The sequence below is a fragment of the Rhinatrema bivittatum genome, chromosome 2 (assembly GCF_901001135.1).
Source record: "Rhinatrema bivittatum chromosome 2, aRhiBiv1.1, whole genome shotgun sequence".
NCBI classification, from domain to species: domain Eukaryota; kingdom Metazoa; phylum Chordata; class Amphibia; order Gymnophiona; family Rhinatrematidae; genus Rhinatrema; species Rhinatrema bivittatum.
Window position 1 is genome coordinate 308,639,207 of NC_042616.1, and position 26,785 is coordinate 308,665,991.

The window sequence follows — 26,785 nt, forward strand, 5'->3', positions numbered from 1 at the left end:
CAATTCTATCAGGAAGATATCAACAGGTAATGGTAATGTAATGCTTACATCACTGGCCCAACTTTGTGCAGTCTCTCGGCAGGACCCCCGTCTCTGCCTACTGCTTCAGGCAACTCATTCACACGAGCTTTATGTTTGCCTATTCTCTTGGTCTCGAGATCTGTGATGAAGCAGCACTTGTTATTCATTCACCGGCCTTACATTAAACTCAAGAAGGTATTAGGATCCTACTCCTCATATTCTTAATACTCAGACTTAGTGCCTACCATTCTATAAATATGCATCCCTTCCCTTGACAACTTGCTGTCTAAGGCATACTCTAACACAAAAAGTACCTAGCCATTATGTTTTACAACAGAGCTTTCCATAAGCTACTGTTTAGCTGGGAAACTATCTATGGCCATTCCATCCCTTATAGGACATAATGTCCCACCACTAGGAGCATTTACCATCACTTTCACCTCTATAATGCAATGCCTCTGCTAGTTGATCATGTATATAACACCCTGAAGCATGTGAGATATACTGTCACACAGTTTTTGTTCTCATCACAGTTAACAGTAGCACATTAACCTCCTCAACGGAGGAAGAGCAGTGGAAGGAAGAATAAGAGGAGGAGGAGGAGGAATAAGAAGAGGGTGAAGAGAAGCTGGCTCCTCCTCCAGAAGCAGCAGCACCAGTAGCAATTTATTCTCACCAGGTGTTATCCATATGTGGCCCAAATACCAAACAGAAATGTTGCTGCAAACTCTGGATGTTTAGAGGAGGGGATGACTGAAGTGAGGAAGCAGATGCCTGAGGGGTTGGAAGGTTGGAAAAGCAGGAGTGGGATAGACATTAGAGAGTGAGAGAAAAGAGGAAAAAATGACAGAAGATATGATAGAAGTAAGGGGTTGACTGGGGAATAACTGGGAGGATGTGAGAGAAGGGTCAGAGGGGAGGGAGAATGTGACAACTAGGGGATGGGAGATGAGAGTGAGAAGGGAATAGTGGACGGGTGAGATGGAAGGGATGACAGAGAATAATGTGGTGTTATAAGGTGGCCTGGGGGTAGAAAGAATCAGATGGAGAATGTGAAAAAGCCTGAAAATGGGGGGGGGGAGAGAATGTGAGCTAGGGATGTAAGAAAGCATAAGTTGGCATGATGGAGGTTGAGAGAGTGGTTATGCAAGAAAGTTGGAGGTTTGGAGGTGGTGGTTCGACTATAAACTATAGAGGATGGCTATCCATTAGGGTGAGAATGGAGTGATTGCTGGGGAGGGATAGCACCACAGCCATTTAGTTAAGATTTCCCTCTAGGCCAATATGATTAATAAAAAAGCAAACTAGGGGTGACATAGGCTATATGTTTAGGAAGACCCATATTACCTCTTCAAAGGGCCCAAGAAAATAGTGCAGCCTTGCCACAAGCACAGGTCTATAGGGTAAACATTCTGGTCAGCTTTCCCATTAGTAATACCACAGCACAGGGTGAGCAGGGATATACATAAATTGGTCTTTTCCACCACTGCACATCTTAAAATTGAAAAGAGATGACATTTAGAAGTGCTTTTAGGAGCTCCATTCATCTGAAACTGGCTGCTGCAGCTGCTAGTTTAACTAAATCTCTTAACAAAACCTGAAGATGTGAAGGCAAAGAAAAACAATCATTCTTATCCCACAGAGATGATTACAGGTGTCAGTACTCTATATAGCTACAATCCAAACCATTTCCTTAGTCACAATGGCTAGTTTTACTTGTAGTGCACAGTTTTTCTCTAAAAGGCTCCCTGTTTTCAAATGGGAAAAACATCATCAACTTTACCACAATTATAGCTGTGAAAAAGAGACCTATCTTTGATTGAATATCTGCCTGCAAGAAGATGTGTTTTGCCCAGTGTGTTACTATATATGTAGGATTAGGTCATCACAAAAACTCTCCTAGTGAGTTCTCAGGGACTCATTGCTTTTTCAATGACCTTGCTCTTCACCCATCTCTAGCACCTGTAATCCATTAGGACCTTCATACTGACATATTTTCTGCCAGCCATCAGAGTTTGCCTATCAGATGAAGCTGGGTCTAAACTGTAATATTCCTTAGCTGCTGTCCTTCCCAACAATGAGTAGACCACAAAGAGTTACTAGGGTTGTTGAAACTAAAGCCAACCAAAAGAAACTATTTATCTTAAGTTCATATTAATTCAAAAGGCTTATAAATAGTCCTACTAGAGAAATAGTTGCAGAATTAATATTATGTTTCTTATAGAAGAAAAAACAGGTTTTAAGAGAAAAAAAGCAAGGGACAAATATATTTAAAGCAGACTTCTGAGGATGAGGTAATTATCCACAAATGTCTTGCCTTCCGACCCAAGGTATAACATCAGCAAGTGGGATATGGGAAGAATCCATATCATCAGGAACAAGCAAAGTTGGTCCAAGGCTTACACAATTTGAAAGCTGTAGAGATAAACATTGGACCGTCTCTTAAGGTCCCTGATGAGATGGATCCTGGTGCTATTCCATGTATATAACTACTCTGCACATATCCAAGTAGCAGCCATACCCGTATACCACTATAATACAATAGCTTTACACATGCAAATGAAACCAATATATATGAGTAATAACAAATGTGCATATAGTTGCTACTAAATTAAAACATATGTGTGTAATAATTACTTGCATAAATCCTGCCCCTCTATATACACAAATGCATGTCATTTACGTGCATTTGCATGTATAAAGAACTTGTTCCAAGGGCATATATTCCTACTTCCACCATGTTCAGAAAGAGTGGAGGACTATTGAGGAAGCCTAACTTCCTACCTAGGGAGGTACACTGCAGACTCAATGTGGTCTTTCACAACAAATACAGTGTGAAATACCTGAGCCAAAAGTGATGGGGCCTCCGATGTCTCGTGAAGTGAAAGTAGGCCTGGATGACTGCTGAGGAACCTGCCAACGGGGATCACCTTCTCCGCAGCAGAATGGTAGGTGCTAGCACCATTTTGGATGCATCTGTGGGAGATGTGGAACAACTGGACACATCGCAACTTGATGGTCCTCCGGGGAGCATTTTCTACAAGCATGTTGTATTATGTATGTATTTAATAACTATAAATGTGTAGTATCATACATAAATATAATTGATCCTGTCTAGTGAAGGTCCTGAACACATGGCCACACACGGAGGGCCATTGACAACCCAAAGCCTCATTACATCCCTGGGTTCTTGTGCAGGGGGGGGAAAACTGGATTAATGTATTTGACAATAAAAAGTTATCACAGAGACTTTTCCTGCTCAGTAGTTAATTTATCCATTAAAACACTCTGCGGACCTGTGCAATGGTAAAAAGTATAATTCTTTACTGAGTGATGGCTGGGAAATATCTAAACAGGAACGTTTTCTGTATACCTTTACCACACGATTTATATGCTACTAGACCACACTTTATGGTCACCCCACACCCACTCCACACATCAAATCTTTGGGACATGTACCACTTCCACCCTTGACCCCCATTCAGCAGATGATATTTAGCTTAAATATTTATCTCCTAGGTTATGTCACTCTCCTTACAGTCTAGGGCAGGTTTTAACTGAATCATACTCTGACTCTGGTGAGCATTCCTTAGCAGGATGCCCTACCCATAGCACTTCCCTGTGCACTAGTCCTCAGCTTTTGGGAATCTCTTTCTTCTATCTTCTACATCAACATGTACTGGAAATTTGAAGCCAGTTGGCAGCCTAAATCAAAAGCCACATTAATTAGTGAGTAATCTCTGTCATAGTTTGCTGGTACTTTAAAAGTGTATCAAGGATAGATTTAGGTGCCATGGGGTTGCTTTCTATAAAGACTGTGTAGCAGCTGGAGGTGCTAGTGTAGAGATCAGGGAGCTCTTTGGTTAGGCAGAAAGAATGGTCTAGCGAGTATGAACAGAATAAGCCACATAGCATGTATATTTACAGTATGTACACTCTTCTTTTTTCTTTGCAGCCAAATGATGACACTAATGCCCTGGGACCCAGTGGCCTCTGATGGGCAAGACGGTTCTCTTGTGTGCTGCCTGTAACCTGGAAGAGGACACTGTTTTCTATTTTTTAACCAATTGGCAATCCACAATCAGATCCTGCCCCCATCCCTTGACATTTAATTTCCTAGAAGTGTCTCGTGAGGAACTTTGTCAAATACTTTCTGGAAATCCAGGTCAACCTGTAGCTTTAGACTGTGCCTTTAAGCTTCAGATCTACTTGTGATTTATAGGTCTCCATGTTCAAGGCCCTGTTGGAGTTCCATCAGACCTATGGCACTTTCTCACCTACATGTGAGGGTTAGGACAGGGTCCAAGGGGTAGGGCCGTCAAGCAAAACACTACAAGCTAGGCCAAGCTATGCACACTTTGTTGGCAGTCCTACACAAACACTATTGTGAGCCATGCCTTTTAGACTCATATCATATAAGACTCATATCAGTCAGAAAACATTAGGCCAGCTATTGTCAGGATGAAGCCTAAGTAGGCATACATGGTTTTTGTTACACATGTACCCAGACAGAGGACCAGTCAGTAAAAAATGATAGAGAGGAGAGCAACTTGAAATACTCTAATGGGCTTCCTTCCATGGAAGGGGAAAGAGGTAGTTGAGGGCTAACAGGCAAACTAACGTTGTATGAGGCTTGGGCGAAGCTGGCTGCCACTCAGCATGGTGAACTCGGCTTCTGCAGGTCTACATGAGGGATCCTGGGATAGATCAGGCAGTATCTCTACTGGTATGCCATGGCACAGCAGAGCAGCATTATCTCTGCTACTTTGGGTGGGGCATTCATTAAAGCTCCCTGCTATTTGCCCAAACAGTGAAATCTACTTTTCAGAACTGCGAAGGTGCGTTCTATGACACAGGGGGTAGAACATAAGACCTCGTTGTACCTTGCTCTGCTGGAGTGTTGGGAATAGCAACGGGAGTGAGAAGGAGGTCCTGCAACCATATCCCGAATCTCCTGCGGCAAAGACAAAATGGCTGCATCATTCACACCACCGTGACTTTGAGATATGGCTGGCAACCCATAGCATGCTCTAAGACAATAGAAGCTAACTTGTAGCTTAGCATGAGCCTTAAAAGCCTATTTACCTACCCTATGTCCATGCCAACTTTTTCTGCGACACTATATAAACACTATAGCAGTTTCCAGAATAGGCAACTGCATCTGGGGTTTCCACCAAGGGGTAGATTTTCAAAAAGCGCGCCTTTGCGTACTTTTGTTGGCGCATCAGGCGCCAACAAAAGTACGCTGGATTTTAGTAGATACGCGCGTAGCCGCACGTATCCGCTAAAATCCTGGATCGGCGCGCACAAGGCTGCCGATTTCGTGTAGCCGGCACGCGCCGAGCCGCGCAGCCTGCCGCCGTTCCCTCCAAGGCCGCTCCGAAATCGGAGCGGCCTCGGAGGGAACTCGCTTTCGCCCTCCCCTCACCTTCCCCTCCCTTCCTCTATCTAACCCACCCCCCCCCGGGCCTATCTAGAACACCCCCTACCTTTGTCAGGGGATTTACGCCTCCTGGAGGGAGAAGTAAATCCCCGCGTGCCAGCGGGCTGCTAGCGCACCGAGATGCAACCTGGGGGTGGTTCCGGAGGGCGCGGCCACGCCCCCGGACCGCCCTGGGCCGAAACCACGCCCCCGGGCCCGCCCCCGAAACACTGCGTCCCACCCCCAAAACGCCGCGCCGATCCAACACGCCCCCCAACACGCCCCCGACACGCCCCCCTCGAAAAACCCCGGGACTTACGCGAGTCCCGGGGCTCTGCGCGCGCCGGTAGGCCTATGGAACATAGGCGCACCGGCGCGCAAGGCCCTGCTCGCGTAAATCCGGGTGGATTTACGCGAGCAGGGCTTTTAAAATCCGCCCCCAAATGTGTGGTTGTCCCTCACAATGAAGCTAAGGATATACATTCATAGCAGTTATCAAACCCTGAAGAAGTCCAACAGAGCTGCCATACCTGTCCTAACAGAAAAACCTCTACCACACGGTATGAATGTACAAGTCCCTGGCTGCTCTGCAGTATGTCTTCCAGAGATACAAATAAGTCTGCCCTGACACAGTGAATATCCTAGATCCAAAAATGCACAGGCCGCAGCTTCTGGTTTACCTGTGTAATGGGCAAGACAAACTATGCAGGACATTTTGGCTGACCCATCACTAACAGGGCATACTTGATCTTAGAGTGCCAGCAGTGAGGACACTAAATCTTGTGATTAACCATTGAGATTTCAACTGCTGCAAATAGGACTGGAAAAGGCAAATGTTTAAAGTGAAGCAGTAGAATATATAGTGGCTGCTTACACACAAATCTTTATGGCAAGTGCATTGCTTGGCCTCACATTAGCAGGCCTGTCGAGCATGGGAAGAGAAAGTCAGACCGTGGCACAACGGTGACTAGACCTAACTGTACAAGACACTTGTCATATCAGTGATGCTGTTACATCCTCCACAAACCCCCATGTCTGTGCTGTTTGCTGAAAGCACATATCCAAAGAGGGAATAGAGAAAGAAGCATCTCTCTTATCTACGAGTCAACCGTCACTATTTTCAAAGAGGTCTGACTGCCTAAGTATAAAGGAATCATGTGTGGCTCCTGGGTACCTGGCCACCATGTACAGGATGCACAGTCAAGCATCACAGACCAGTTGCACGTTGATGGAGTGGAAGAGCTTTTTATTGCGGAAGATCTTTTCCCTATTACAGGGTGGGATGATGGCTACATGTGTGCAGTCTATTGCTCCCAGAAGATTGGGATTAGCTATGGCATAAAAGCCTATCTTAAATTTCAACAAGTCCTGCCTGCCTAAGAAAATGCTATATAGTGATTAATGCGGTCAGATACAGTTGTTATGACCTGGCACAGACAGTGGGAAAAAGCGGTTTGGAACATTCCCCTGATGGCTCCTACGTCATCTGGAAGGAGCTGGATGCCATGAAATGCAGTGTGGCCAATAGTTTAGTGAGCTTTCTTATAGCATGGGACCTTTCCGTGACTGGATCCAGATCCCCATGGATTTCTTCATATAATTTCAGGATAGCATGAGAGCTGAGGTGACACCTGCTAATCACATAATCTTCTGACATGCCCATCAATGAGGCTCGTGAAGGAAAGCTATGCTCCCTGTATCTCCTCCGTCATGCCTGCTTGCATGCCAAGCGGTGTCATGGGCCACGACCCTCTCCCTGTGGGGCCAATGGCTCAAGCTCTGATGCAGGGACTTCCCTAAGAGAGGTTGCAACTGCCCTTGCATGTTCTTGTGGTTGTTGTTGTTGTTGTTCTTGGTGTTGTCTGTGATGAGCATCCTGAAGCAGTCAGTATCCCCCAACAAGTAAACTTGCCACAAACATAACAGGCTTGGGAAGACAGGTCAGGTAAGAAAAGGTATTTTTATTGGCCCAGGAGGGTGTGGTAGGTGTGTCTGATAGAAGGCCTCATTTTATTGCACATGATATTAGCTGTGATCTGCGATAATGGCTGCGGTCACACAATAAAAATATTTTTTCCCCTCTATCGCAAAAAAAAAAAAAAAAAAAGGTGTAATTGGAGATCATGTGATGCCTTGACATGCTCGAACGTGGGTATCCCTCGCGAAAACTCCCCCATCTTTCATCCACCTCAATCAGCTGTTTTTGCGGATGAAATTTGCTTTTATCCAGCGGGAAGAATATCGCTGACAGGCACTGGAGCATTTGGGGATGGCTCATGGCGACTCGCCTCACTAAAAAGAACAAAGACCAAGAAAGGCCTAAACCGGCTGACCCAACGTAAGGCGAGGAGGCGGGGCTACCTGACCCGATGCCGATCAGCACACTGGCCGACATAAAAGCCACAATTCAGTCCACATTAAAGGCCAAACTTACTAACATTTCTAATAAACTCACAGAGCTGACTGTGGCGATCACGGGGTTTGAACTGCGCTTTACAGACCTTGAGCAAAGAGTTTCCGATCTCCAAGATGGCCGCCACGACTCGGAGGCAGACCTACAGCAGCTGAAAGCTAAAATGGTGAAGCAGGAAGAGAGGCTTGAAGACCTGGAAAACAGGTCCAGGCGCTCTAACATCCGGCTGGTAGGTCTGCCCGAGTCCCTGAATGAGAGAGAACTGGGCCTTGACGCTGGAAACCTGGCTCACTCGGGAGCTGGCCCTCACACTGCAGTCAGGGCCGCTCCTTATTGAGAGAGCACACAGACTGGAACCCAGAAAGGATAATCAGCTTAAGCCCAGGGTGTTCATAGCTAAATTGCTTAACTTTGCCCATAAGGGAGAAATTATGCGGGCGCTGCGGACGGGGAAAGAGCTCCAGTACGAAAACCAGAAGATCTTGATATTTCAAGATTTCTCAGCGCAGCTCTCCCAGCAGCGAAGGAAAATGGCTCCCTATTGTGCAAAACTATATGCTCTGGGTAACACAGCCCATTTGGTCTACCCTGTTCGTATCAGGGTGACAATGGAGCATGAGGCCCACTGGCTGGAATCCGAGGTGGAGGCACAACAATTTCTTACCACCCAGGAAGCCAATGGCAAGAAAGCGGGATCATCATCCCCACCTGCAGCACCTCCTTGAAGAGTGCCACTGGAAGCCCTCGGCTAGTTTCAAGGCTACACCTTGTACCACCATTGCTCCATGTTCTTAGGAGCCACTCCCAGAAGGCTGATGAAGTGCACAGTTCTCTATTTTTTTCCTACGGATGGCTGCGCTACACTTTGGCACGAGCCAGCTATTAGTTGTTACAGTCCCTGGATGCTACTGCTACTCTTTTCTCTCTGCAGGCCGTATCCAGATCCCTATGGTTGCATATTCATTGTTATAAAGGTTTACATTTCCCAGTTAACTACTGAAGCATTGTGTTTGGGGGAGGGGACATCTGCATCCTTGATCTCCTGTTAGCTGATAGCTAAGTGGTATTTGGGTGGGGAAATGATATGGGTGGGGGGGGGGCCAGGGAGGGGGGAAGGGAGGTTAATATGGTACTGGTTAAGGTATTACTGTAAACCTGGATCATTTAGATCGTTGGAAGAAATTCTTAAGCAAAGATTTGAATTCGGCTGCTGGTGTGGAGGTCCTACTTGGGACGGCCTCCATGCCATAAGCATGGTTGCACTATTTTTGGTATGGGCTTACTCCCAGCTACATGGTTCAGAGTATATACCGAGTGATTACCTGGATCGTAAGTGGCCTAAATTCTCCAATTAAACGAACAGAAATTCTTGCTTCACTTAAAAGACAGTCTGCAGATATAGCGATGCTGCAGAGACGCATCTGAATGATCAAGAACATCTGAAATTATGTCAGTGATGGGTTGGCACTGTGCATTTTGCTTCTGCTACTACTCATTTGGCTGGGGTGGCAATCCTTATCTATAAGCAACTCTCTCTGCAGGTAACCAAATAAATCAAGGACCAAAAAGGGAGGTATATTATCCTGGTCACCGAACATCAGGGGGTGATTACTGTGTACTGCAATGTCTATGCCCCTCATAGTCCAGAATTAGGCTTTTTCAGAACCATTTACACTCAACTTCTCCCCTATTTGACACATACAATAATTTTGGTGGGGGGGGGGCTTGAATTCCTTGAGAGACCCACAGTTAGACAAATAGTCGGCAAGTCGGGCCTGCTCTCCCTTGGATAATGGGATTCTCTTTTTGGAGCATATGCACCACTTAACTGATGCCTGGTGCACCTTACACCCCATGGAGTGGGACTATACTCATATATCCAGGGCTCATATCTCTCATTCTCAGCTTGATTATATTTTAATCAGTACTCATCACTTCCCTAAGCTTTGGGAGACTGGTATAGACATGATTCACATATCAGAACACGCTCCAATCTGGGCCGAATTTGATACGGCATTAATTCCACCAACTCAGTATGCGTGGCAATATCCTTATTATTTAGTTGAAGATGCCAAATTTCAATCCCACCTGAGAGATAAGTGGATTGAATATCAGGAAAATAATCGGGCCCATATCAAGGACCTTATTCTTTTCTGGTATACGGCAAAGGCAGTCCTGAGAGGGGAGATTATCGCCTACGTCGCCAAGCGGCAGAAACTGTTGTATAGGAATGTACTTCTCTTGACTGCCAAATTGAACCAGGCAAAAAGGGTCCTAGCAGGTGCGAATACTCTTAAAAATAAGGAGGCGTATTTCACCTTACAGGGCAAGGTGAACACCTTGCTTCATCAAAGGCAAAAAAAGGCCTCCTTTATTATCAATATAAACTTTATCAATATGGTAATAAATCGGGCAAGTTGCTTTCTAATTTAATTAGAGCTCATAGATCCCCCTGTCATGTTCTGGCACTGCGCACTAAATCCGGACAGACGGTAACAGCCACCCCAGACATATTGCAGCACTTTCGCGCCTTTAATTAGAGCTTATAAACTGATGGGCGCTCTGCTACTTCCGATAGTGAAGAATTTTCAGCCCCCCTAGATCTTCCGCGCCAAACCCTAGACCAGCAAACCTGGTTGAGTAGTCCCATAACAGAGGACTAGGTAAGAGTCGCCATTCGAACCATGAAGCGACATAAGACTCCCAGCCCTGATGGTTATATGGCAGAGTTTTATCAATGCCTCAGTAATGAAATCCCCCCTCCTCTGTCCCGAGCATAAAAATCCTTAGTTCAGGTGGGACAATTCCCCAATCATACCAACTTGGCTCATATTACACTCATCCCCAAGCCTGGGAAGGATCCAATGTTAGTATCGTCATACAGGCCCATATCCCTATTAAACGTTGACCAGAAATTGTTGTCAAAAATCTTAGCTAACCGATTGGCCACCCTCCTCCCCCAATTGGTACAACTGGGAGAGGTAGGGTTTGTGAGGAAACGTTGTGGTCTTACTAATATCCGGAAAATTCTCACAGCCCTTGTCCTCTGTGGTCACATGGGGAACCCTGCTTGGCAGTCATTTTTGATGCTGAAAAAGCTTTTGAGAGGGTGGAATGGAACCATCTTTTTTCCAACTTGAGTCAGGCGGGGATAACCAGTTTCTTTTTAGACGCAGTACGTCTTCTATATACCAACCCAGAGGCGATCATCTTGGCCAATGGTAATCAATCCGATCCTTTTGTAGTGCAACGAGGCATGAGACAGGGTTGCCCCCTGTCTCCTCTCCTATTTTTGCTCCAATTAGAACCATTGCTCCGTGCTATCCAGCTCAATAAACGCATAAAAGGCCTGCGCTTTCAACAGGAGATATTTAAGTACGCCGTATTTGTGGATGATATTTTAGTCTTCTTGACAGATCCTCCCTGGCCCCTGACAGCCTTGTTACATTTGTTTGAAGAATTTGGGTCCTTCTCAGGCCTGAATCTAAATCCTGACAAATCTGAAGCCTTGGGATTCCCCGATACGTTGAAAACTAGGTGGGATGGTTTATTTCCGCTAGCCTGGGCGGAAGGAAAAAATAAATATTTGGGGTTGTTTATCCCTACAGATCTTTCCAAATTGTATCATTATAATATCACTCCCTTGCTTCAACAGTCACAAGATAAGCTGAGAGCCTGGGCGCAACTACCCTTGTCCCTTAAAGGGAGAAACAACTTGTTTAAAATGACCTTACTCCCAAAATGGTTATATGTCTTTCAAAATCTTCCCCTGCTCCTTAAAAGTCAGGATTTACAGTTGATAGAGACTGTGTTGTGGCACTTCCTTTGGTGAAACAAAAAGGCTTGCATCTCTCTCACTCGCTTACTGGATAAATGGGGAAGTGGCGGTTTGAGTGTTCTGGACCTAGGTGTTTATAATCTGGCCTGCAATATGCACATTATTAGAGAGTGTCTCAGGGGTAAATCTTATTTCATGAATTTATCTGCCGAAAACACACTAGTGGACCCTTTGGACTTTTGTTATGTGCTGTAAAATCCTAATGCTATTTTCCTCCACCGGGGCTCAGGGTCCTTATGTCCCCTATTCGGCGAACTTGGGCCAGAGTTATGAAGGTCTTGGGCCTACCGCCAGTTTGTGCATACTTGCTGCCGCTCAGGGGCAATTCCGATTTTAGTCCAGAGACATAGTCAGTGGGTTTTCAAATCTGGCAGGCTAAAGGGGTGGATCAATTGGGACAGGTCCTTGATCCAATGGGTACCCTGCTGCTGCTCCCCGATCTTGTTTCTTTGCATGACCTGGGCAGACCGCACTGCTTTCCTTACTATCAACTGTAGCACTATATAAAATCCTTAGATGCACGGTCCTTACAACCGCAGGTCTTTACCACCTTAGAGGTATTGTTTGAGCTCAGCAAAGTTCACCCACCATCCTTGTCCTATTACTATAAGCAGTTGAAGGGTCACACCCGTTGTGATCCTCTCCCTTGGTTGGTTGAGAAATGGAATGGTGAGGGACACTGAGCTTTCTAGCCCTCTGTTGAAGGCTAGTTTTTCAAAGATAGCGTCGGCCTCACCAAACATGTATTTCATGGAAATGCAGCATAAGTTTCTTTGGAGGGCCCATACATCTACTATTGTAGCCTTTCACTCCCACATTGTAAACTCTCCTCTAAGTGTGAAATGTGGACAGGAGGATGGGTCTCTTACTCATTTATTTTGGGTTTGCATCTATATTAAACGATTTTGGGCTCGAATTACCAGCAATTTAACTGATTTGGTGCATGCCACAATTTCACTCTCACCAAAGTGGTTATTGTTTGACGCCATCCCCAGCAGACTGTTCCGGAACCCGGGGACTCGACTCCTGATAGGCAAGGCATGTTATGTGGGGAAAAAGTTAATTCTGTTGAACTGGCAGAGCCCAGACCCACCTACTTATTGGGCATGGCATAACCATCTTCATAAAATGATGTTAATGGACAAAATGGCTTCATGGACCACTCCTAAACAACTATGGCGTTTTCAACAGACGTGGAATTTGTACATTCAGTCGTTGCCACCGAATTCCAGGAATCTACTCTTGAAAGACTCTAGCTGTGTACAGTCTTCCTGATTGATCTTACCAGGACTGTAATAACATTCTTCTTGGACCTTAACCACACCGTTGGTGGGTGGGGGACATGAGGGTTTAAAACAATGAAAATACTTGAACATTTAATGTGGAGGTCCATTCATATACTGGGGTGCAATTACATGCATTTCTGTGATAATATCGTTTGAACCATTGTACCTTTATTTGTTGTTAATAAAAACTAATTAAACAAAAAAGGTGTAATTATTTCTGACATTAAATCCAGCATTATTGTTTGTTGATCTATCGCGGAATGTGGTAGCAGGCCCTAATTTGCATAAATTCCTCCCACCTGCATACTAAAAATAAAATTTGCATTATGCTTGCGTTGTGAAATTTATAGCGCGTGTAACATTTTGATGAATCATCCAGCAGCTTTGGGACTTTCCTCTTTCTAAACTGGAGGGTTCAGTATTCCTTTTACTCTTATGTATAGTGAGATTGCTGGCTAAAATTAATCATATCCAAATCCACACTAGTTGAATATCTCTTATTAAGTTTCCCATACAAAGTTGTTTGTGTAACTTTAGGATGGCTATTTAACCAGACAGAGATACCTTGATAATTTTGTCCAGCCCACACTGACTATCAGCAGTACTCAAAGTAAAAAAGTTCCCAGTACTTGACATACCATCTCAGCACCACTGAGTCTGCCAAACTCTATCCTTTTAACTAGAGGCCATGGCTGGCACTTCACTTAAGCAGGGCCGTGTTTAAAATGATGGCGCCCATAGGCAAAGGTAAGGGGTTCCCTCCTTACTCATCCCTGGAAATCAAAGAGAAGCAGGGTAGTCCCAGCTTTTGGGCAACTTCAGAATTTGGCACCCATGGCATGTGCCTATGCCCTTATCTAGCCCTGCCTTAACCAGACTTTGATGATTGCCTACAGGACAGCAATTTTGTGGGCAGTACCAGGAACTTTGCTGTGCATATGCACACAAAACTCTATTCTGATGATTTTATTAGACAGTGCTCCCATTCTCACGCAGCACAGAACTAACTTCTGCTTCCTGCTCCAGCTTCTTCCCTCCCAGGAATGTGTAGAGAAAAGGAGGGGATGGGTGAGACTTGAACAAAGACAGCACACAGGAGAACAAGGAAGAGCTACTGTGCTCCCTAATCTAATCTCTCTGCAATAATAGATTTAGGTTTTGTTGCCTCTAGAAACTGTTGATGTTGTTGACCAGAAGGGAAGGGGATAGATTAGGGAAAAGAGATTTTTTTCCCCCTCTGCTCTGTCTCCTCTAGCTTCATCTCCTCCACCATCCCAACAGCTGCCTGGGAGGGGATAGGCTGGAGCAGGAAACAAAAGGCCCTATAGGATACTAAATGAAATGCTCAAATACAGCAATGTACAAGAGTCCAGAAAGCACTAGTAAAAGTATTTCACCTGATTCTGATAATTTCTCTATGACATGCCCAGAGGTGTTAATTACACCAATCTATACATAGGGAAGTGAATTTTCAAAGAAGTTAGGTATGAGAAAGCAGCATATATTGTAGCAATTTTCAAAAGTCCACTTATGTGCATAAAGTCCATTTATGTGTGCAAAATCTTTTGGGAAATTCAGCCCTATGGAAAGAGGTGTAAAAGTAGCAGGTTTCAAAAGCCCATTTATGTGCATAAAACCTTTTCCTAAACAATAGTAAACGTTTACACAGAATTCAGATTCGGTTCTGAATCACTGACTGAATCTTTACCTTACAGACACTGATTAATAAATATGTAAATAATCATCCCCTTGGGGAGAATATTTGCCAATTTTATTGCCAATACAAAAGCTTTTGATTCTATCTGGCACACTGGCCTCAACATTAAGCTACTAAAAATGGAGAGGGGGGGAACCTATAATATAATTAAAAACACATATTCATCCATCAGCTGTTAGGTAAAAATAAACAATATACAGACAGCTTCAAACAGAAGCAAAAAAATAAATAAATAAATTAGGGATAAAGCCTGAGCCACACCCTCATTAATAAAAAGTTAATAAATAAATAAATAAAATATGTAAATCAAGGATCTCCTGACAGTACTGGAGAGATGCTAAACCCCAGGTCTTAAACTGAATGACTCAAAGATCAAAGGCCTGCTATATATGCAAATGATCTGGTCATTTTTTCTCCTACCACATAAGGTCTCCAAGAGAACATAAACCTGCTAGTGACCCTCCAACAAATCATGGGCCTACATAAAACTTGGAAAAGTTGAAAATTAGGAAGACTTTCCAGAAAAAAAATCTCCAACATAAATTACAATTCTTTCTAAACAAACAAGAAGTTGAGTATACCCTAGAATATGTATATTCCCACAGTCATGGGAGGGGAAGTGAAGGAAACAGCTTGATCTTCACCTGGAACTGGAAAGAAGCAGCGATGTAAGTGCTGCGATCATTAGACCCCGCCCCCCCCCATGACATCACTAACATCAGACAGTTAAGACAGCCTCAACACCAGGCGTCGCGCGCCTTTGGCGCGCGACAAAGGGGCTCTCCCCTTTATGCACCCCTTCTTGCAAACCTTTGTGTATATGTAAAAATGTATTTTTATGTTTCCTTTGTTAACTAAGCTGTTTCATTGTATTCGACTAAGGAATTTTTTCCTGCTTTTTCTGTTTCACTGTAAACCGGCATGATTTGCATTTAATGCAAGAATGTCGGTATATAAAAGTTAAAAAATAAATAAATAAATATAGTACCTTGACCAAAGACTATGTTCATCTCAGATTTTTTAATTGGCTATGAAGGGAGCCAAGATGGCATCTTGAAGGAGGGACGCATTGTGAACAGATCCGTTCTTTGTGATCTTTTTGGCTGTTAACCACAATTATGCCTCATACTAAGTATAAGGGTAGACAGAGGGAGGTAGCCTCAGTATCCCCCTCAGTCAGCCCAACTCAGCAGAGAATTACGGGTCTTTTCACTGCTGCTCCCGGCTGGACTCCAGGTGCAGAAATCGTGGGATTGCCGGTATGTACCATGCGGTGGCGTCACCTGATTCACAAACACTTTTGAATCAAGGAGCACCGATAACTCCCTCTCCCCCCTTCCACGACCCGACCCTTGGACTGGACCGACCGGTGCAATGCCTGGATTCAGAAATACACAATAAGCAGCCAGATGTCCAATCTGTAAAAGTTTTATTGTATAGAACCAAATATGTGCAAATGAGCCCGACTCATATTTGGTTCTACACAATAAAATTTTTACAGATTGGACATCTGGCTGCTTATTGTGTATTTCTGCTCTCACGGCTTTATTAAGCAGCCTTCCTTGCTGTTTTGTCAATGCCTGGATTCAGAGCAGTTTACTCCAGGGGTTCTCTGAGGCAGATCCTTCGGCTCGAGTCAGGATATCTGAAGTAAGTGGAAAACCAACTCTGTTGCTTCAGTTGCCGGTACAACACGTGAGGGATTCAGAATGCCGCGGGTTACCTGCTATGGCTTCAACTCCCGTGGGGGAAGGAGGACCTGCTAGTGACCACGACAGTGTGGTAATGCCTAGCGGGGAGGATATGGTTGGCTCTATTCATAAAGCTAATCTGGTTAAAACTCCTGTTATTACATTGGACTCTGTTTGGATTGCTATAATGACTTTGGAAAAATCTATTTCATCTCTAATTTCTATAACAAACGATATTAACAAATTGTTTACAAACCACTAAACTCTCTATTTCTTCCCATGCTACCAAATTGGAAAATTTAAAGCAGCGTGTAACTCAAATTCAGAATGTGCAGCCTGGATTAATATAGGGAGATACCGTCTATTCAAAGAGATTAAAGAATATTGAAAATGCTATGAGATATTGGAACTTGAGAGTCTTGAATTTTCCTCAAATCTTCCATGTTTCTCCTCAGGATCAATTCAAAAAATACTTGCAGGAGATTCTGAAAATTCCATTGAATGCAGTGCCACCTATTGCAAAAATTTATTTTATATCTTTTGATAAAAATAATAATAATACCTCCTCAATTACCTGGCCCTGTACCCTCTACTGCTGATTTATCAGCTTTTTTGGAATCTTCAAGGACAGCGCAAGTTGAAAGTCGAGGGACATTATTGGTTAAGTTTATTTTTCCATTTGATAGAGACTTGGTTCTCAAGTTGTTTCTTCGTAATAGACAAGTTCTATATTATGGTCAGAAATTATGGATTTTCCCGGATATAGTAAGATCTACCCAACAGAGAAGAAAGGAGTTTTTAGCACTTAGTCATCAAGCCAGACAAATGGGAGCTCAGATTACAATATGGTATCCATGTAAATGCATTATGAAAATTCATAATGTTAAATACATATATTATGATCCTGCTCAATTAAGGCTTTTCAATACTCTCATGTTTCATCTGACAATTTAGCTAACTAACCAGTTATCGCAATTGTAGAAATACCGGCTTTATATGTAAACACTCTTTAGAATCTTGGTTCCCTCTATTTCTTGGTATTTAGGGCAATTTTGAATTATTATCTTAGTATATACTTTATTTTGTATTTTATTTTGTGTATCACTGCCCTTATCTATTGGCAAGTTTATTATTGTCAAATTATTATTATAACTTAATAAAGAGAAAATAAAAAGTAAATTGGCTATAAAGCTATTACAAGAAAAAGGTTCAAGAGGCCTATATACAATACAGAAATCTATGGACAGATACAAATACCCCCCCCCCCCCCCCCCCCCCACACACACACACAAAATACACACTTCACTAAGGGGCCAATGCAATTATGTGCGCTGAAAGCGAGCGCTGACTTTTCAGTGCCCGCTTTTTAACGCACACATGGCACCCGCAAGGGTGCCATGTGTGCCGGTAATCTCGGCCTCGGTTTTCATAACCTGTCTGTCTGCCAGTAATGAAAATGGCCGCCGTACAGAAAAGCTCCTGAGCAAAAACTTTGCTGGTTAAGTTTAAAGATATTGTAAATGTATGTCTGCAAGGGACCCTACACAAAATATATACTTTTTGTTTCTATTATATTATATTTTTGTCTTTCTAAGATTAAAGACTGAATCCATTTCACAGAGACAGGCAATACATTTCTGCCCTTACAGATGTATCCTGTTAAGATAGGAATATACACAGTGGCATTTCCTAGCTCTGAAGTTAGAAGCAAAAGCAGGAAACTGAAAGGGAGGGGTGGAATGGATCAGTTAGTTAGAGCTGAGTTTAACTGTTCCTGATATTACACAAAAAATATATTATAGCAGGGTATGACTTGCCAGCATTAAACAAACAAGGATCTGAGACCTGTACCAGAATTTAGCACAGGTTAGGAGAGCATGTTGAAGGACTATTAGTAGAAAGTCATCCTCTGAACCAGACAGCAAGAGGTTAACATTTCCTGGCTGTGTTATCTGATCCCAAAATTGGAGGGGGGGCGCTGTGATTAATGCAAATAATGCACCAAGTTCTAATGTGTGGTCAAAGATTCAGCTGGTACCTCAAACTCACATGCATCAAGTTCTTTGTAGGCAATGAAAGATTCTGCTCTTCTTGGTCTAGCCTTGTGTCAAAATCTTAAGGTTGCATTGACAGAGCTTGACTTATGACAAATCTTTTTATGGAACCTATGGCCTTTTCTCCAGACTTCTAGGTCAGTCTGGAGGGCTAAACTTAGATGAACAAGTTAGGTAGATATAGAACATTTCCTGTAAGTCACAAACAACTTGCGACAACATTCTTGAGCAGATGTCACATCCAGGTACATCATAGCTTGCTCAACAGATACTACACTATCTGAGGGACACACTTATGTTCACACAGGGAGCCCATTTTGAAGCCACTGGTCTGTTTTGATGTTATTGTGATCATCAGAAACAACATAAGAAAATATAAGAAAAATCATTATAAAGAGAAAAAAAAGGAGAAGCTAATCCACTCAAAGTGCTATAAGGCAATGACCAGAAAGGAGGCATGCAGAGCAGTAAACACAAAATATTGCTCCAAACTAAAGAAAAATAAATTACTTATTAAAATAACATATTTCAAAAAGCAATATAGAGTAATATGAGAAGTTTATGAGGAAGACAGAAATGTGAAAAAAAGTTTTTATCAGGTAATACAAAAGATCAGCAGAAAATGAATCAGCCATGATAAAATTATAGAGATTAGAAATTACATGTGCTGCCTCACATAACCCATGGTTATGACAATGTTATGAGGTTTTTCTGTATATATAATTATTTAAGTTATTTTGTCTGCTATAAAAATGTGAGAAAGAAAAGTCAGAGAAAAACAGGCATTATACTATTCTACTGAAAACTATATGATGTGCAAAGAATGGTAAAGTTTAAATTGAAAATGATTCATTGATAAATATTGCCTTTTAACAACTCTTAAGTTTCATGTGAAATTTGGTCAGCACAAAACAGTAGTTAGGACACTGCAGCCTAGATGAAAAGAAATATGTTTTACCTGGTAAAAACAGGGCTATATTCAGTCAAGGCAGCTAACAATTTTAGTGCATAAACAGGTACAGGATCAGCTTCTATCAGAATATGATCATATCTGTAATATAAAAGAAAAAATGGTTATAGTATAAAACCTGCCATAAATTATAGGTATTAGGAAATATATCAAACCACCATAATGTACATAATACCTGAGTAATATGCACATATCACAACAGGTCATGTACTAAGCCATGGTATTTTCCACAGCAGGAGCACAGTTTAGTAAACCCTAAAAGTGAATTTTCAAAACTTGCACACTGGGACGATAACTTTTAAAAAGCCACATGGGCATACCTGTAGGCATGTAAGCCGGCTCGCGTCAATGGCCACGGACAATGTATACCATACGCACATATATGCGCATATGTTATAAAATCAGCAGTACGTGGATGTGCACAATTTTATATGGATGTGCATGGGTAAGCAAATACTGTTTCTACAGCATAAATGGGGGGATTTTGCTAGGCACGTGGACCAAAGCAAATATGCATGCGCTGACGCATTTCCACAGTTTGTTACTAGTTTGCCCTGGTAAAGGATAGGGCTTCCTACTCCCCCTAGCTAGATAACCTCTCTTTTACCCTAATCAGCCCCGACCCTTCAAACCTCACTAACTAGCCTGGAATTTTTTATTTTAAAACTTACATGCCATCCATAGCAGAAAGCAAAATTGCTTACCTTGTAATAGGTGTTATCCCAGGACAGCAGGATGTAGTCCTCACATATGGGTGACATCGGTAATGGAGCCCTATCCGGAAAAACTTCTGTCAAAGTTTCTATGAAACTTTTGACTGGCACCCAGAGTGCCTACTGAGCATGCCCAGCATGCCATGATATTCTCTGCCACAGGGGTCTCCCTTCAGTCTGTTTTGTAGCAATTAGCGTTAGCCAAAAAATAAAATAATAAAACGTTTCGGACCCAACTCCGCGGGGTGGCGGGTGGGTTTCGTGAGGACTACATCCTGCTGTCCTGGGATAACACCTATTACAAGGTAAGAAATTTTGCTTTATCCCAGGACAAGCAGGATGCTAGTCCTCACATATGGGTGATTAGCAAGCTAGAGGCTGAGTCATTTTGTAGTGAAACAACGGTGAAGTATTGTTGTTGTAAATGAGTCAGCCGAAAATCACAGCAGGTTGGATGTAGTAGGAGTTGGGATTAAGTTGGAAACAAGTTCTTTAAGACAGATTGTCCATAGGCTGAATCTTCTCTTCCTTCTTTGTCTAAACAGTAGTGAGCTGTAAAGGTGTGCAGAGAACTTCATGTTGCCGCCTTACAAATGTCAAGAATAGGTACAGAGCGAAGGTGTGCTACTGAGGTTGACATTGCCCTGACTGAATGTGCTTTTACTCACCCTTGAAGAGGAAGGCCTGCTTTCTCATAACAAAACTGTATGCAATCTACTATCCAGTTTGACAAAGTATGTTTACCCACTGCTTTACCTGGTTTGTTTGGATCATAAGATACAAAAAGTTGACTGGATTTCCTTTGGACTGCAGTGTGGTTTAAGTAGAAAGACAGTGCACGCTTACAGTCCAAGGTATGTAAGGCTCTTTCTCCCTGGTGGGAATGAGGCCTTGGAAAGAATGTTGGTAAAACTATGGATTGGTTCAAGTGGAATTCTGTGACTACCTTAGGAAGGAATTTGGGATGAGTACGGAGCACCACCCTGTCATGTAGGAACTTTGTAAAAGGTTCGTATGTGACAAGTGCTTGTAGTTCACTGATTCTTCTAACTGATGTAATGGCTATGAGGAAGACAGTTTTCCATGTAAGAAATTTTAGGTCACAGGTATCTATGGGTTCGAATGGAGAATGCATGAGCCTGGTTAATATTACGTTTAGGTCCCATTGTATGCTTGGGGGATGGAAAGGAGGTTTAAGGTGAGTTAAACCTTTCATAAATCTACTGACGAGAGGCTGTGTAGAGATAGGTGCGACTCCCAGCTTGTTATGGTAAGCTGAGATTGCACTCAAATGTACTCGTACAGATGAAGTCTGAAGACCAGAGTCTGAAAGATGGTATAGGTAATCTAGTAGTGAGGTAGTGGGGCAGGTGAAAGGATCAATAGATTTCTGAGTGCATCACAAAGTAAACCGTTTCCATTTGTAGGAATAATTCTTTCTAGTGGAAGGTTTACGTGACGCTATAAGCACTTGAGATATAGTGGTTGGAAGGTTGAGTGGTTGTAAAATCAAGCTTTCAACATCCATGCTGACAATGATAGGGATTGAAGGTTGGAATGGCGCAACCGTCCCTGTTCCTGAGTTATAAGATTGGGAGCTACTCCCAGGCGAATGGGATTCCTGACTGAGAGGTCTAGCAGTGTGGGAAACCATACTTGTCGAGGCCAGTATGGGGCTATGAGTATCATGGTCCCCTTGTCTTGTTTCAGTTTCACTAGAGTCTTGGTTATGAGTGGTATCGGTGGATACGCATATAGCAGGCCTGAGTTCCAATGGCGAGCAAAGGCGTCCTTTGGTAGGCTGTTCTCCTGCCGTAGCAGGGAGCAATAATCATTCACTTTGTAGTTCAGATGGGATGCAAAGAGATCTATTGTTGGTCGACCCCAACGTTGAAAGATCTTGGTTGCTATCGTTGGATCCAAGGACCACTCGTGTGGTTGGAACTGACGACTGAGGCGATCGGCTATTATGTTGTGGATGCCTGCTAGGTAAGTGGCCCGTAGAAGAATTGAATGTGCTAGGGCCCAGTCCCAAATTTGTGCTGCTTCTTGGCAAAGGAGGTAGGAACCTGTTCCCCCTTGCTTGTTGATGTACCACATGGCTACTGGGTTGTCTGTTTGGATCAGAACCGTCTTGTGTGAAAGGCAGTCCTTGAACGCATGCAGCGCATAACGTATAGCTCGAAGCTCTAGGAAATTTATCTGAAAAGAGGCTTCGGTCTTTGTCCATGTCCCCTGGGTCTTTAGATGACCAATGTGCGCTCCCCAGCCTAAAGTGGACGCATCTGTAGTTAATGTTACTTGTGGAACTGGTTGTTGGAAAGGTAGACCTTTGAGCAAATTGTTCATTGATGTCCACCAAAGGAGGGAAGAACACAGTTCTTGAGTTATTTGAATTTGAGAGGACAATGGTTGAATGGCTTGAATCCATTGTGTTTTGAGTGTCCATTGCATTAGTCGCATGGTCAATCTGGCCATGGGAGTGACGTGAACTGTGGAGGCCATGTGACCGAGGAGTGTGAGGCACTGATGAGCTGTGACTCGAGATTGAGTTCGGAGAGAATGTGCAAGGAGAATGAGTGTATGGGCACGGTCTCTTGGAAGAAATGCTTTTGCTATGATGGTGTTTAAATCTGCACTGATGAATTGTAGAAGGTGAGATGGTGTGAAATGGGATTTCTGCTAATTGATGAGAAACCCCAAGGAGTGAAGCAAGTTGACTGTGAGCTTGAGGGAATTGAGAGCTCCTTCTTTCGTCTGACTCCTGATGAGCCAATCATCTAGATAAGGGAATACATGCACCTTTATTTTGTGGAGGTGTGCCACCGCCACCACCAGACACTTTGTGAATACTCGAGGTGCTGAGGCTAGGCCGAATGGGAGCACTCGGTATTGAAAATGTTGTCCTTCGACCAGAAATCGCAAGTATTGGCGATGAGGAGGAAAGATGGGAATGTGAGCGTAGGCGTCTTGAAGATCTAGAGAGCAGAGCCAATCCCCTTTTTGAAAAAGAGGTAGCATGGTGCCTAATGATACCATCTGGAATTTTTCTTTTTTGAGAAATTTGTTGAGATTTCTGAGGTCTAGGATAGGACGTAGGCCTGTTTTCTTTGGAATGAGGAAATAGCGGGAGTAGAATCCTCTGCCCTGCTGAGGCCCGGGAACTGGTTCTATGGCCCTGGCTCTCAGAAGGGTGGATAATTCTGTTTTTAGAAGTTTGGAGTGGTGGTTCACTGTCCAAGAGGAGATTGGTGGAGTGTCTTTTGGTACAGTGAGAAAATCCAATCGGTATCCGTGAGCTGCAATGGAAAGTACCCATTGGTCTGTTGTTATGGAGGTCCAGGCGTGATGAAAAAAGGCCATGCGACCTCCTACTGGTAGGTGTGGGAGTGGATTGAAGGATGGGCTTCTGCTCTCTGAGTATATTTCAAAACCCCGATGTTGATGCGGTCTGAGGAGGGGGTTGAGGCCTGGAAGGCCTTTGTCTAGACTGGGGACGCTGAGCTGGGCGAAATGGCCTTGCACGGCTTGTTGGAGGATAATAGCGTCGTTGGCGGTAATATGGACGCCTTGTATCCTGTCTGGGAAGTCTCCTGGAAGGAGGTTGAGACTCCTGAGGTATTAAGGAGAGCTGCTTTAGAGTCTCTGTATGCTCTTTTAACGTGGCGACTGCTTCTTTTACCTTGTCTCCAAAAAGATTGTCTCCAAGACAAGGAAGGTCGGCCAGTCTCTCTTGTACCTCTGGCCTCAGATCTGATGCCTTAAGCCAGGCCCATCGACGAGCTGTAATACCTGAAGCTGACAGACGAGATGCCGTTTCAAAACTGTCATAAGTTGCCCTAACCTCATGCTTGCCTGCTTCTAGGCCTTTATACACCAGTTGAAAAAAGGCTTCCTGGTACTGATCAGGGAGTGTCTGGGTAAGCTCCTGGACCTGCTTCCAGAGATTACATTGGTACTGGTTCATGAAGAGTTGATAAGCAGCAATTTGAGATACCAACATAGATCCTTGAAATACCTTACGTCCTAAATTATCAAGGAATCTATTATCCTTTCCTGGTGGCGTGGAGGAGTGAATTTTCACTCTTTTAGCTTTTTTCTGAGCGGATTCAACCACCACAGATTGGTGAGGTAGCTGAGCCTTTTAGAATCCAGGAATTGGTTGAACCAGGTATGTCGCATCTGATCTCTTGTTGACCGATGCAAGAGATCCAGGATGTTCCCACATTCGGTACATGAGTTCCTGTAGTACTTCATGCACTGGCACAGCCAAAATCTCCTTTGGAGGATCTACAAATTGTAGAACCTCCAGTGTTTTTTGTCTGGAATCTATCTCAGACTGTAGTTGGAAAGGGATAGTCTCCGTCATGTCCTTTACAAAGTTGGAAAATGATAAGTCTTCCGGAGGAGACTTTCTACGGTCCTTGGGAGGTGATGGTTCAGAAAGCATATCTTCCTCTGAAGAGACATCTGTGTCAGTATCTGTACCCGTATCCCTTGGGTGCAACACTGGTGGTGGCCCAGCAGGTATCGATGGTGGAACCTTAGGGATTGTTGGGAATAGAGGAGACTGTGGCTGGTGAGGCCTAGAAACTCCTGCAGGTCCTGGAATGGGTTCTTAGTCGATGTCTTGCGGCTTCCTGGACATGACATCGTTTAAAGTATCCAGTTTCTGCATCAAGGGTTGGAAAAGAGATACCTCTGAGGCTGGCATCGCGGAGTCATCGGTGGAATCGACGCCGGAATCGGGAGCGGTACCGATGGCATCGGTGGCGGAATTGATGGTGACATCGGCATTGACGGTAACGACTCCGATGGCACCGGAGCTGGTGTCGATGGCAAAGTCGGTGCCGATGGCTGTAATGGCATCGTGTCGAGGAGTGCTTGTCGAACCGCTTGACGGATATATCCATCAAGTTCCGCCCGCATAGCTGATGGAATCAGAGCAGCTATGGGGGTAGGCGGTGATGGCGATGCCGGTACCTCCTCAGAGCCCTGAGGAGGTACAGTACCCTGCACCCTGGTACGGTGGGGATCGCCCTGGAATCGTAGGCCTCGGAGACTCCGCGCTCAGCCGAGGTTTCTTAGTGGAGGAGGCCGATTCCGTCGATGACGTGGCGGGCACCGGTTCAATGGCGTGTGGGCGTCGATGTCGATGCTTTTCTTTCGACTTCTCACTGCCCGATGTGGACGCCTTCGACGATGGCGAGGGGGAGGGAGGGGGACTTCTGGCCTCACCTGAAAGTCGTTTTTTAAGGATTAACTGACGTATCGACACAGAGGGAGACGACTGGGCAGACGTCGATGCTGTTGGGAGCAATTGAATCTTGAAAAGGTGCTCCATCTTCTCCATCCGGAGCTGACGTCCCTTCGATGTCATCTTGGCGCACAATTACAGGACCTGAAGTCGTGTTTTCGCCGAGGCAGAGCACACATTCCTGGTGCGGGTCCATTATGGACATATTTCTAGTACAATTCAGGCATTTCTTAAAACCCGAGGCCATTTTAGTCGGACAGCCGTCGACAACTATGGCTTGGGAAAACGGTATGGAACCGACGAAAATGAAGAAGAAAAACTTACCACGATGGTAAGGAAGGGAGACCCTTGCGGTAGGAAGTTTTTCTAACTTTTTCCAAAAAGTTTTAAAGTGTAGTGAAAAATCACCACAGGACTCCAATTTAACCACGAGGCTAACGGCTCCGTGGAAAAAAGAAGACTGAAGGGAGACCCCTGTGCAGAGAATATCATGGCATGCTGGGCATGCTCCGTAGGCATTCTGGGTGCCAGTCAAAAGTTTCATAGAAACTTTGACAGAAGTTTTTCCGTATAGGGCTCGATTACCGATGTCACCCATATGTGAGGACTAGCATCCTGCTTGTCCTGGGATAAATAAAGTTACACTGTAGGGGACCCCGGAATGAACTTGTGCACATAAATACTTACGTGTAGACTTCATGTTACAGACTTGGTCCGCCCATGTCCTGCCCATGCCTCACCCCTTATTTTGCCTTATCGATTTGTGCACATACTGGGAGATATGCACACACTCGGGCGCTTCTTAAATCTGTGAAGCACGTATGGACCGAGGCATGTGTGTTTATCCTGGCTTTGGCATGCTTAGCACTTTTAAAATTGACCTTATAGGGTCTTATGTTCAGAAGCATTTGCACACTTAGGGCCAGATTTTTAAAAAATTTACATAAGCGCGCCAGGCCTATTTTCAAAAGGCCCGGCGATGCACATGAAGCCCCAGGACATGTGTAAGTCTTTACTAAAGGGGCGGGGTTTGGGCGGGGCGGGGGTAGGATCCTGGCACAGCGGCCATATTTCCCGCTGTGACGGGATTGTGAGCTGGCAGTCGGCCGACAGGCACGAAAGGTAAGATAATAATTTGGGGGGGGGGGGGGGTTAAAGTAGGGCTGGGGGGGGGGCAAAGGTTAGGAGAAGCGGTGGGAAGGAGGAGGGAACAGGGGAAGGCAGCACGGCTTGGCGTGTACAAGGTGCATAATTGTGCACCCCTTGCATGCGCCGACCCCCGATTTTATAACATGTGCGCACATGTTATAAAATCAGGCACACATGTGCGTGCGCCAGGTAGTGCATGAACATATAGGCCACACTCGCTTCTTTTAAAATCTACCCCTTAAATTTGGGTTTTA

General features: G+C 44.2%; 1 protein-coding gene across 1 annotated transcript in view; it reads right to left on the reverse strand.

The window, feature by feature from the left end:
• The window catches only part of ULK4 (unc-51 like kinase 4), a 1,180,200-nt gene that overhangs the window by 520,713 nt on the left and 632,702 nt on the right, over positions 1-26,785 (reverse strand). Inside the window, exon 30 of the mRNA XM_029589702.1 lies at positions 19,401-19,493. Within this exon, the coding sequence (XP_029445562.1) occupies positions 19,401-19,493 (93 nt within the window). The remainder of the gene's footprint in view (positions 1-19,400; positions 19,494-26,785) is intronic.